This window comes from Polistes canadensis, unplaced genomic scaffold, assembly GCF_001313835.1.
Source record: "Polistes canadensis isolate GaletaPanama2010 unplaced genomic scaffold, ASM131383v1 scaffold_7, whole genome shotgun sequence".
Classification (NCBI taxonomy): domain Eukaryota; kingdom Metazoa; phylum Arthropoda; class Insecta; order Hymenoptera; family Vespidae; genus Polistes; species Polistes canadensis.
This window is the reverse complement of record NW_014569554.1, coordinates 1,476,693-1,489,059: the sequence shown is the minus strand read 5'-3', so window position 1 is coordinate 1,489,059 and position 12,367 is coordinate 1,476,693. Positions and strand designations below refer to the sequence as shown.

The window sequence follows — 12,367 nt, the reverse complement described above, 5'->3', positions numbered from 1 at the left end:
AAAAAAAAAAAAAGGAAATTATTTTTTCTTATTTAGTTCATTTCCCTTTTGTTTTCTTTTTGAGAAAAGTGTGCCCTTTAACGATTACATCATATTTGCATTTCCCCACTAAATGAGGTTCGCTAAAAACGAGCTGAAAGATATTTCAATTTAGAGAGGGAGATAAAACTACGTGGGGCTTTCCTTAGCGATGAGATATGAATATTAACGAGAACGTATGAAAATATTTTTCGCGATTATCGCATAGAGAAAAAAAAAGTGTTTTTTATATATTATATTTCATTTAACATATTTTCACACGTATATTATTTCTTCGCTTACATAGATACATATATGTACGTACACATATACGTTAAATTTAAAATCGATCGTTAAAGAGATAAAATGTTCACTCAAACGATCGATTCTTCTATGTCTCGTTGAAAAAGAAAATGACTTATCCTTTGGGTGATCCGATTTTTGTTGTCAGTGTTTTTGGTTCACTGGATAAAAAACCTTAACGTCTTCGACAAAGTATAGTTTTATGTCTTGCCTTCGGCTCAGTCTATCCTATCACCTTGGAATCCTCTTCCTTTCGATCTACGGTCTAGATCGTTCTATGAACTATGGGAAAGAGGAGGAGAATCCAGTAACTAGACACTTTCTAGTTTAACCAACCACTAAACTCGATAGTAGTGAACTCAGAGATCGTTTGAGTTGCTTCTATCAAATCGTTGGCAATATCTGGAACATCTATAACTGGACTTGTATATAATATTATATATTAATTTGGAACAATACTATTCATACGATAATCAAATGCGATATCAAATTAGAAAATGTGGTTCGAAAATGATTACTAAATTATTTTTCTCTTGTTGTTTCTATTTTGCTAAAAAATTTATAATTTTTTTTCTTTTCTATATCTCAATTCGCACGTTTCCTTTTTGGCTCGAAGTATATTTTTTTTTTTTTTTTTATGAATTTAGTACTCCGATTTATTTTAATTGCGATTTTTTTGAAAACGAGTGATTATAATTGAAAACTTTCGTATAAAATTTTAGTGACACTAAAACGTTACGCGTTAGATTATAAACCTGGTAATAAATTTGAATTGGCAGCTGGCACTTTCTCGCGTCGATATTCGATTTTAGGAACAACCCTTAGCGAGCTTCTCCTGCGTCGATTTTCACCATCAGAACAGTTTCCTGATTGCTTTTCGATCGACCTTCTCTAACTATTAGGAATATCTAAAATCGTGACAAGTAATTGACGATTCTCGATAGAATTATTTCTAGTTAGTTAACAATCAATTATACACATTTCTAATTCTTTTCTATGTTAATCCATATAATTCCGTTAAATTCAAATATTATTATTACAATTCTAACGATGACTTGTATATATAATTTGAAAACATCTAGTTTCAGAAAGATAACATCATTATAAAGAAAATAGAAATGTAGAGACAAATAGAATGCTAACTTTCATTTCATGAAAATACGTTAGAATCTTTCGTAGTTGCAATATTGTTCTTTGTGTGCGTGCATGTCCAGTTTCTCTTTGGATAACATTGATGATACTGTTACTATACTTGTTATAGCTTTTGCGAGATAAAGATAAAGAAAGAGAGAGAGGGATAGAAAGAGAAGCAAAAATAAAAAATATAAAATACGAAAAGTCATCGGTCAAAGCCGAGAGATGCGTGAATCTACAAAAGGCCAACATAATAATGAACGAAATAGCTTGTTGGACGGGAAAAACCAGCAAGTTTTATACCTATTTCTTCACATGCATGTGTTCACGCACGAAAAAGGGCGTTAATTAAGCTCCGCGAATCCATTAGACATTCGACAACTTCTGTACAATGACGAGAGAGAGAAAGAGAGAGAGAAAGAGTGGGAGAAAAAAAAGGTCAGTTACTGCACGTGCCTTTCATTAGCACTAATGGGGAGAGGAGAGGGGAAAGGTTTGAACTCTCCGCTAAAAATCTCCCGCCATTCTCTTTTACTCATACACATATAATCTCTCTCTCTCTCTCTCTCTCTCTCTTTCAAACTCACACAAACACACATTTTTCCTCTCTCTCTCTCTCTCTCTCTCTCAAATTTACACACTCACACTCACACTCATCCCTTTACCTTTATACTCGCTTCTCTCTCCTTGTTTCTTCCATACACATATATATCGAATATATATGAATATACACACTCATCCCTTTACCCTTTTCCTCTCTTATTTTCTCTCTCACTCTCTCTCTCTCTCTCTCTCTCTCTCTCTATCCCTTTTCCTTTTTCGCTCGTCGCTTCGAGTTAGAGATTAAAGTACTTGACCCAAAGTGCTCTATTATCGACGTCCATTCTCTGCTGGCGATTCTTCCAACGATGGACTTTCAAGCCTCGATTCGCATCGTCGACCATATAACTCAAATAATTAACGCTTAGCTGCATTGTCGAGGGGTGGGATTATACATTGCCAAAAATTCCCGAAGAAAGTTGCTCAGAAAGAGAGTGAGAAATCGTATATAACAACTGATTGAAATAAATGAACGGAAAACGGTAAAGTAGTTTACCCCGATTGCGATTCGTTACGATCGATGATGTATTCTCGTCTCGAATTTAAAATCGAGTTTATTTTATACACTGGCCAGTTTTTTTTCCTTCTTTTCTTTTTTTTTTTCTTTTTTTTTTTTTTTTTTTTTTTTTTTTTTTTTTTTTTTATCCAGAAAATTGAACAACCATTGTTGCATTGTAAAATCGCTCGGAATTAAACGAGATAGCGTTCGTAATATTATCTTTTTTTTTTTTTTTTTCCACGATACCCTTTAAAGCTTTTATATAAATACTTTTGGAAATGTATTTTCGAGAGATGTAAATATCTCTCTCTCTCTCTCTCTCTCTCTCATAAAGGAAATAATACGTATTAATTATAAACATTGTATATATACATATGTAGAATTTAAATAAAGACATTTAATTATTTGTTTATCATTTAAAATATATTTATACAGTGTTCTATATTGGTCAAAAAATTCTATTTAAAAATATTAATTTTTGTAAAGAATATATATCTCATTAATGAATATAATATATATCGTTGATTTTAAATTATTCATTATTGATAAAACATAAAAATAACAAGTGTGCTTTAAAGTGTATGTAATGATAGAAAATTAATGATAAATTGTTTCAAAGAAATACATTAGTTTCATTTATATTCGAGATACAGTCACGAATAGACTTTCGTAAAGATCTTACTTGAAGATCTCATTTTCCTTACGTTTCACTTATTTCATTCTTCTTTCAAACTCAAAAGAAGATACCGATCAAAAGAGGGATCGAGGTAGACATTTCTAATAAATATACATCTAACGAAAACCATTTGTTTCGACGCATCACCTTATAGCAAAAGTGCGAGAACGTCGGATCATTCGTCTTTGGCGCTCGTTTTTCATCTGTGGAACGTGCCGCCACCCCCTGTGCCCCTCCACCTTCTTCTCACTTTTGCACATTTTAAACCGACGTTCAGCGAATTTTCTCACACGTGTTTTCTACGAGAAAAACTTAACACTCGAATGGTCAATGATCGATTGACAAGGTCGATCATTTCTTGATACAAGTTTTTCTTTTTCTTTAACAGATACTTGTTAAAGAATAAAAATAAATATTATTTCAGTGTCAGATTTTAATAATATTATATTTGTAAAAGAATATTTAATATATCTTTTATATACTTAAATTCCTATAAAAAAGAAAACATTATATGATCATTAGTTCCGCATTAATTAACAAATGTAATATGAAAAAGTAACATTAAAATATTATTTGGAAATACACAGGACATGCACACGCATATAAATTGCTTTTTTATTGGGATACAATGAAGAAATGTACATATGTATATACATGGGGGGAGGGGGGATTACATAAACAATTCTTCCGAGAATGTTTCTTTTATTACCTTGGCTTATTCGTTGTTGATAATATTAGTTCCGTTGTTTTTAAAGATGTGCAGATCAATGTTAAATTCAGTTCGTGTTTGAAAACCGTACGGTACATACCGTTTATCGTGATTCTCGCGTATTAGACACGAAATATCTTTCGGAATACATTTTTTTACATTGTTCATTGTAATTATTAATTATATTTTCTACAAGGTGATCATTTTAACCAAGAATAACGATTTACATTAGTTAGATATCGTTTCATAAATAATTCATTTTACAATTGATTTATTAGATTTTAATAATATTCAAATGTTCGTGTTAAGTAATATAAAATGCAATAATATATAGTTACATGTCACTTTGTTTGAAAATCATTGTCCTTATATTATCCAGAATTTTCGTACTACTTTCTCGTGACTTCTCAACGTGAACTAAGAACTTACTTAATCAAGGAAGTACGTCATCCTGGAATATCTTCTATGAATTCACCGAGCAACAGAACGATAACAAGTTCACAGCGACGTGTACAGCGAGTTGATACTTCAATGAATATGTTTATACATTATAATTATAATCTTCTTATTAGAATTCAAAGAAATAAGTTCAATTTCATCGAAGAAAAGGTATTTATATATATATATATATTTTTTGTTTTAATCATTATTAAATTAATCATTTAATTAGATAAAAGAAACCTTTGACGAGAGATTAGAATCATTTTAACACCAAAAATAATTCACTTGTAATACTTTCGCGTGGTTTATACGAATACATTTTGTTGAATATTTTATACAACGTAAGTACGCATGTGAATACATGAGAATTTTCTACATGTGGGATCTAATGTAAAATAAAAGAAAAAATATAATAGCATCAGCAGCAGCAGCAGTAGCAGCTTTCGAAATATCTCGTGGATAAAACAAAATGCCAACGGTAAAACGCGTTCGTCACGTTGATAAGCCATGAAAAAAAAAAATGTAAAATAGATTTGTTCGTTGGGCAGAGGTGAGTAGGAGATGAATGGGAAGAAAAACGATACTAATATTTCAACCTTCCACATACATACATAGAAATATATATATATAACTGATCCTCTCCAAATATTTCCATATTTGGTCATGTAAAACGAACGAAAAAAGTATTTTAAATATATTACGGATGTAATATTAGACTGGCGGGAGAATTAATGAAATAAACTACCTATTCAAATGAATTCGGATGAACTCATTCGGATGAACCTTTTATACGATTGGGATTAACTGACATGGGAAAACGAGACGTTAACGATTCAAAGGCAAATCAACGGAAAAAAAGCTGTTAGAATAAAAAAAGGAAAGAAGAAAAATTCTCAACGAGAAACAATTACTGTGTAGACTTTCCAACAATTTTGGGTTATCGCGTGGAAATATTATTTCCGTTTCCTGACGCATCGTTAAGCCGAGAGATAGATATAAATTAAATACTATATATATATATGTATATATGTAATGCATATATTTTTTTGTCGACGTAAAAATATGATTTTTCTACCGGTATTTAGATAGTAATTATCAGATATGTAAAACGTATTTCTATTTCCCCCGAAAGAAAGAAAAAGAAAGAGAAAAAAAAAAATAAAAATAAAAATTGTTTCTTTTTCACGATGAGAAATACTTGTTGCTAGCATAAATACTTACACGGTATTTTCCGCATGGATGGGACGTTTTGTTATTTTTTTTGAATTGCCACTACTGAAAATTACGTTACAATGTTCAACGAATATGTATTGTCACGCTACGAAATTAAATGAAACAAGATTTATAAGCTACACATTTTGAAATTGCTTGTACGTTTTTCAAGTCGGAAAACTCGTCGCGATTCATCCGGCAATAACCTTTCAATCAGCATTTTTCCAAATTGATTTTGAGATCGATTTATCGTGTGTAAGTTCATTGAAACTCGTTTTAGATAAACGAACACGAACGTACACGAATGCACGTTTGTTGTATTCTATATGAAGCAATGAGAGTAGATCGTTTTTTTCTTTTTTTCTTTTATTTCTATTTTACAATACTTCAAGAGAAATCAATTTCTCGTTAGACCGGATAATAAACTGAACGATTTAGTGTTCCACAGATGGGGCATTGTTTACTTCAATTGAGAGTTAAAATAAAATAGTTCTAATACAGAAGTAACATACTAATTCCAAGAGGACTATTCTCAATAACGAAGTAACTTTGAATCTAATCCCCTTGTAAATCCGTTTCACCGTACTGGAATATTGTACTTCTTCCTAAGATTGTAGATATGTATGTGTATATATATATATAAAGCTTTGTAATATAGATTGTTTGAGTAATCTAACTTATTTACTTCGTTATCACGTTTCTCCGATAAAATTTGATATCTTTCGTTTCGTTTTATAGAGAATTTCTATGCATTACGTATGTACGTTCGATTTATATATCGATTTATACAATTCTACTATAATATAATATATATGTGTGTGTTTTTAAGTTTATTTTGAAATTTTCATATCTTGGAATTTTTCTTATTAAACAATCAAATATTTTGTATTTAAAGTTTACAGTACTTAGGGATCCTTGCATTTCATCATAAACTGTTACGCATTTAACCGAATCGATAACCGATCCGATATCCGATCTCGATAGACTCGTCAAATGTTTAAAGTCGTATGTAACCACCAATTACCTTGTCAAAGTCAGAGTCGATAAATTTAAATTGAGCGAAAACGTTTATTTGCTTGTCAAACTACGTCTTTTCAATTTGCTACTCTACGAAAATCATTTTCTTAAAGTATAACATAGACGCGTGCCAATATGAAAATACATAAAAGTATATTTTAAAACGAGTATTATCATTTTCCCTTAAAATTATTAAAATTTTCGATAAAATTTCATTTTGTTATTATTAAATTGATGTACTTACTAAAATTAAAATATTCTACGTAATAAATGTCACGCTAACAAACTTCAGTATACATAGAATTTCGAAAATGAAATTAAAAATCTAGGTTAGTCGCTGAATAATGCTTTCGTCACGACCTCGTTTAGGTGAACCATAAAGAAAAGGAACCACCTCCAGCGTACTGATTTTCTCGACTCGTTGAAGAATAGCGATCATTTTGTCGCATTGTGAAATTATTAAATATAATACAATAACATTTTCGGTTGATTTCATTCACACATACGTAGAAATACGTCGACCATAAGATCAAAATCTTTGGACGGTCCGATAGATAATAATAAAATTTCTTTCTCTTTTTTTTTTTTTATATTAGATCGACAGTTTTCATTGTAAACAGATTCCAATCGACAACCGACAGGATAATTTTGATCGATCGATATATTATCTGTTTTTCTTTTAATCGAATAATTCGTATAATGTTGAATCACAATTTCTGTAGGTACACACTGTCTATCCATAATTTCGAGCCGATCACTTTCGCGTCAATGATGAAACTTATGGATCGTTCAATAATCCAATTCATTACTTCATTGCATAGTTGGAAAACTGTAATCCTCGTTTCGAGAGACAATTTGATTAACCAGGCTCGTTGATGTTGGGAGAAAATCATTGGAAACTCTCGAACGTTTTAAACACGTTTAAAGTGTTTGTTAGATATGTTACTCTGTATAAATCGTACTAGCTATTTTGATATTATTTAATGACCGGTAAGAAGTTGATAATATTAGGATAATAATAATTTTATGTTAATCTGAGAACATTTTTTTTTTAAAGCGTGTCGTTGCAAAACTTCTTTTTTTCCTTCCTTTTTTTTTTTTTTCTTTTTTCAAATCTAATCGTCTCGTCAAAATTTCATGAGGATTTAGAGGGACTACTCGGTTCTGATAATAAAACTGAAAAAGACCCTACATTTGCGGCATAATGTGGCAATAGATTTAAACGGGATTCAAGCGATAACACGTAAGTGCACTCGTCGGAATATTTTCTCACGAATTACGTGTCCAAGTGTTTCGATTCGTCGATAAAAAAAAAAAGGAAGAAAGAAAGAAAAAAAAAAAAACACACACCGAAAAAGAATTTCGTATATTATTTAGATATTTATCCAAACAGTTTATCTCATGGCTTTAAATATTATAACATTGTTCGAAAGAAAATTATTCTCCTTTTTTTTTCTCCAGCGTATCGATCATGTACACATTTTTTTAACGGAAAAAGAAAGAAAACAAATGACGTCTTATTTTATAGATCATCTCAATATTATCTACAAATATATACGGCTTACGACGCAAATTCTCATAATTGGAGTTTGATAGAAGATTCTTTCTATCTGTTCTAAATTCGACTGGACGATACGACGACGGTGGGTACGCCATGCAATTTACACTTTCGATGCAATTAACGGTTGGTAATATGGGACACGTTACCTCGAGGGAAATGCAGTAACAGCAGTAGCAGCAACAACAACAACAACAACAACACAACAAGAACGAATGAACGTTTCTATCGTTAGAGTGTCCAGGACGAGGCAGGAAAACGTAAGAGTTTCTTTTTTTTTTTTTTTTTGCACACTTGCATTTTTTTATTCGTCGTACAAAAAGGAAGTAAATGCATTTTAGAATCACGCGACGATTTTTATCGTTTGTAGAGTCACGACGACGACAACGACAACGACGAGGTTGAAAATTTGTGTCGCTAAAAGTTAAATTTCTACAAACGTAATCAGTTCACATGATATATTAGGTTGTGTTAAATTTACAGGGACATAAGTGTGCACATGCATAGAGATATATTATATATATGAATACTATATCCATGCGTTTACCACCCCACTACGAACATCGATAACCAAACGATTGCTAACGTTCGTGACTGTGTGCACAACATATAGGGTGTTCCAAAAATATTGCCACGAATGCTAACAACCATGTCAGTTTGATACGAAATATCGATTATTAATAAATCTATATTTTCGTGATCCTTATTTTTGAAATCGCTAAAATTACCAACCAATCGATCGGTCACTATGTTCATCCCTAATATTTCAATGAACACACCCTATACGGGAGGGGGATGAACATAAATGCGACGTTCAAATAAATCATACGGACAGATAAACGTAAATCACAATTCTGCATATATCCTAATAATAGAGAATCATCCCGATTCGTTGAAAATTACAGCATACTCGATGACATCCGTCCGTTAAGTGTGAAATGAATCCGCATTATCGGAATGAATTTATTTTCTGGATGCTTTTTCGAATGGAAGAATTTCAAAATCGTTTCACGTTATCGGGATGTAACCTATTATTCGATGATAGGGATCACCATTTTCGACAACTTTTTATATATAAAAGTAAGAAAAGAAAAAAATCAAATAAAAGGCCGATATTAAATGAATGCATCGATCGATGTTTTATATAAGGAATAAATACAGTAAATGGAAAACATATTAAAGCAGACCAACTGATTTCTTTTTTTTTCATCTTTCTTTTTTTTTTCAAATCTTGTCGCATAGATCGAACTATTCGGTGGTTTGGATTATTCGTTGAATTATAAATAAAAAAGAGAGAGAGATAGAGAGAGAAATAGTAAAAGAGAGACAGAATATAAAATTCGTACGGTGTGTTAAAGAAGGATGGCCGCAATGGGGGTTCGGTCATAAAATTCAGCCTAGAAGCGAAAGTTTAGCTGGCTAGCTCGAGCTTATGTGTGCAGAAAGTATGGATCGTTAGGTGTACTGAGGAAGGGGGATGCTGGTTGGACGGGAATTTTGGACGAGAGAGAGAAAAATAGAAAGAAAGAGATAGAAGTATTGGTGTTTGTATATGTGCGACAGAGACGGAAAGAGATAGAAGCATTGGTCTGTGTGTGTGTGTGTGTGTGTGAGAGAGAGAGAGAAGAGAAAGTTCGGTGCAACTTTTGCGCCAGACGAATCACCGGCAGGTTTGGGTCGGTAACTCGGATTAGCCACGTATAGTGATCAACTCCATAGCGAGTAATTAAAGCGGTGCGCACCTCCTTGCACTTCGACTTCGCGCGCCGTTTATTATATTAGAATGGAAAAGGTGGTCTCGGTCCCACGCGTTTTCCTTTATACCACCATGGGAAAATAGATATCGAGTAGAATTTTGATTAAAATTATCTAACCCTTTAACCAATTCAAAGGAATTAAGATAAACGTTTAGATGATAATAGAAACAAAATATTGGAAGAAAAAGTTTTAGGATACGTGTTTTCTTTCCTGCATCAAGGGAAAATAAATATTCGTGTAGAATTTAGATTAAAATTATCGAAGCCTTTAACCAATTTAACGGAATTAAGGTAAACGTTTAGATGATAATAAAAACAAAATATTGGAAGAAAAAGTTTTAGGATTTGATACGTGTTTTCTTTCCTGCATCAAGGGAATATAAATATTCGTGTAAAATTTAGATTAAAGTTATCGAAGCCTTTAACCAATTCAAAGGAATTAAGGTAAACGTTTAGATGATAATAGAAAATAAATATTGGAAGAACAAGTTTTAGGTTGCATATGTGTTTTTTTTTTTCTGCATCAAAGGGTAAATAGATATTCGGCCGAAATTTTGTTGAAATTTTTCTAATAGTTAGAACAATTTGAGAATTACAAATTGAATATTTCAATGGAATAACCAAAATTGTAAGAAACTAGTTTACGTTGCACACGTGTTATCTTTCCTACACCAGGGTAAATGTATATCTAGGTGAGTTGTAATTAAATTTTGTAACCATTTAAAAATGAAGTTTAAAATTTGGGTAAAAATATGAACCGAGAGAAACATAAGTGTAGGTTAGATAAATAAATTATTTAATTATATCACACATTAATATATTAATTACATATTTATAATATAAAAATTTTGAAACAATTGAATATAAAGAAAAAAAAAAGAAAAATAGGTAAAAAATATAATAGAAAGAAGAGATAAATAATAAAACAAAATGTTAGACATAGGACATCATGCGAAAGAAATAAGAGAAGGTAGGGGAAAAGAATTCGAGCAAGTGAGCAAATATTGAAAATTCTCATTCATGCATTATCGCTCGCCATCTGTTCCCTTCGTTTTCTTTTTCCCCCTTTTTTTTCTTCTTTTCTTTTTATTTTTCTTTTTTTTGTAGCAATATTTTTTTTCTCGTACAAACAACTGTGCGGAAAACGGTCGGAAACTAGCATGAGAGGCTTTGTCCGATAGTCATTCGCTTGATAAATACAAACTCGCTTTACAAATCGCATTCGATTTTCACCCTTTTTTTTTCTCTCTCTGACAGATTTTTTTTCTAGGAATAGGAATTATCAAATGTCGCCATTAGATTTTTACTGGTCGCAATTTTTATCGTAGCAATATTAAAATTCCTGCTTTTGAATAACCTCGATATCATCTGTACATACGTGAATACAAGGCTCGTTGCAATTTCTTTTCCATTTCAAACAAATAACGTGCCATTTGGATGGGCAAGCTGGATTTAATCAATCCTACTATTCAACCTACCCTAGTTGGTGGCTTTTTATTTTTTCAAAAAAAGTAGAATCAGTTCTTTCTAAAGTTGCTTTAATCTTTTGTATTTTTACGTTATCAAGCATTGATATCGATTAATTATCGATCATCAATGGGGAATCTATGTTTATTTCGTTGATAAAAGTTTTCGTTTTAACCTATACAATTGTTTTCTCGTTGTGCTGGTATACCTATTACAGCTGTCCGTTAAAGGATTAAAATGATACTCGTTAAAATTATTTAAAATTGTAAGCATTAAATGTTTTCGTTGAATTTTTCGATTTTTTATAACAATTATTTTTAATTCCATTGATCATCGATTCAATTTAATTCAATTCGTCATTGAGATTTTTAGATAAAATTTATTTAAAAAAAACGAAAAATAGAATCCAGCAAAAAAATTGCCTAGAGATTAAATAATAATTACTTTTCGTTAATAATCATTGAGTCGTTAACTCACCTTGCAAACGAGTTATATTTCTCATCGTTGGGTAGCTGTTAACAAGCTTCTCGCGTAGATGGGTCCTCTCGCAGTGGCACTGATAATTGGTGATTACGATCGTGGTTGTCGCGAATGCGAGGAACAACCTTGACCCCCAGGTTGGTCCTGTCGACATCGTCCACCGGTTTTCGCATCCCCCGAAGCTTTCGATGTTCAACGCGGAATCTTGATATTCGCTGACGTGACACCTCTGGAGGATCGTTTTCAGAACGATCGCAAATTGTCGTACTTGTCCGTCTGAAACACGGACAAGATTATTCGCGATGGAATTCTTTTTAAAAAGAAAAAAACAAAAAAGAAAATGTAAAGTAACAACAATTTTTATACGATGTCAATTTACTTGGATAAATTATTGAAAATAATCAATTTTCATTCGTCACGAATAAATGTCTAATGATATTTCTCCGGCGTCAGAATTAAATTTATGCAAACAACAAGAATATCAAGAATAATTATC

General features: G+C 31.7%; 1 protein-coding gene across 2 annotated transcripts in view; it reads right to left on the bottom strand.

The window, feature by feature from the left end:
- The window catches only part of LOC106791324, a 46,519-nt gene that overhangs the window by 10,627 nt on the left and 23,525 nt on the right, over nucleotides 1–12,367 (bottom strand). For both annotated transcript variants that reach the window (XM_014756886.1, XM_014756893.1), the window contains exon 2: nucleotides 11,869–12,147. In XM_014756886.1, the coding sequence (XP_014612372.1) occupies nucleotides 11,869–12,025 (157 nt within the window). In that variant the 5' untranslated portion in view covers nucleotides 12,026–12,147. The remainder of the gene's footprint in view (nucleotides 1–11,868; nucleotides 12,148–12,367) is intronic.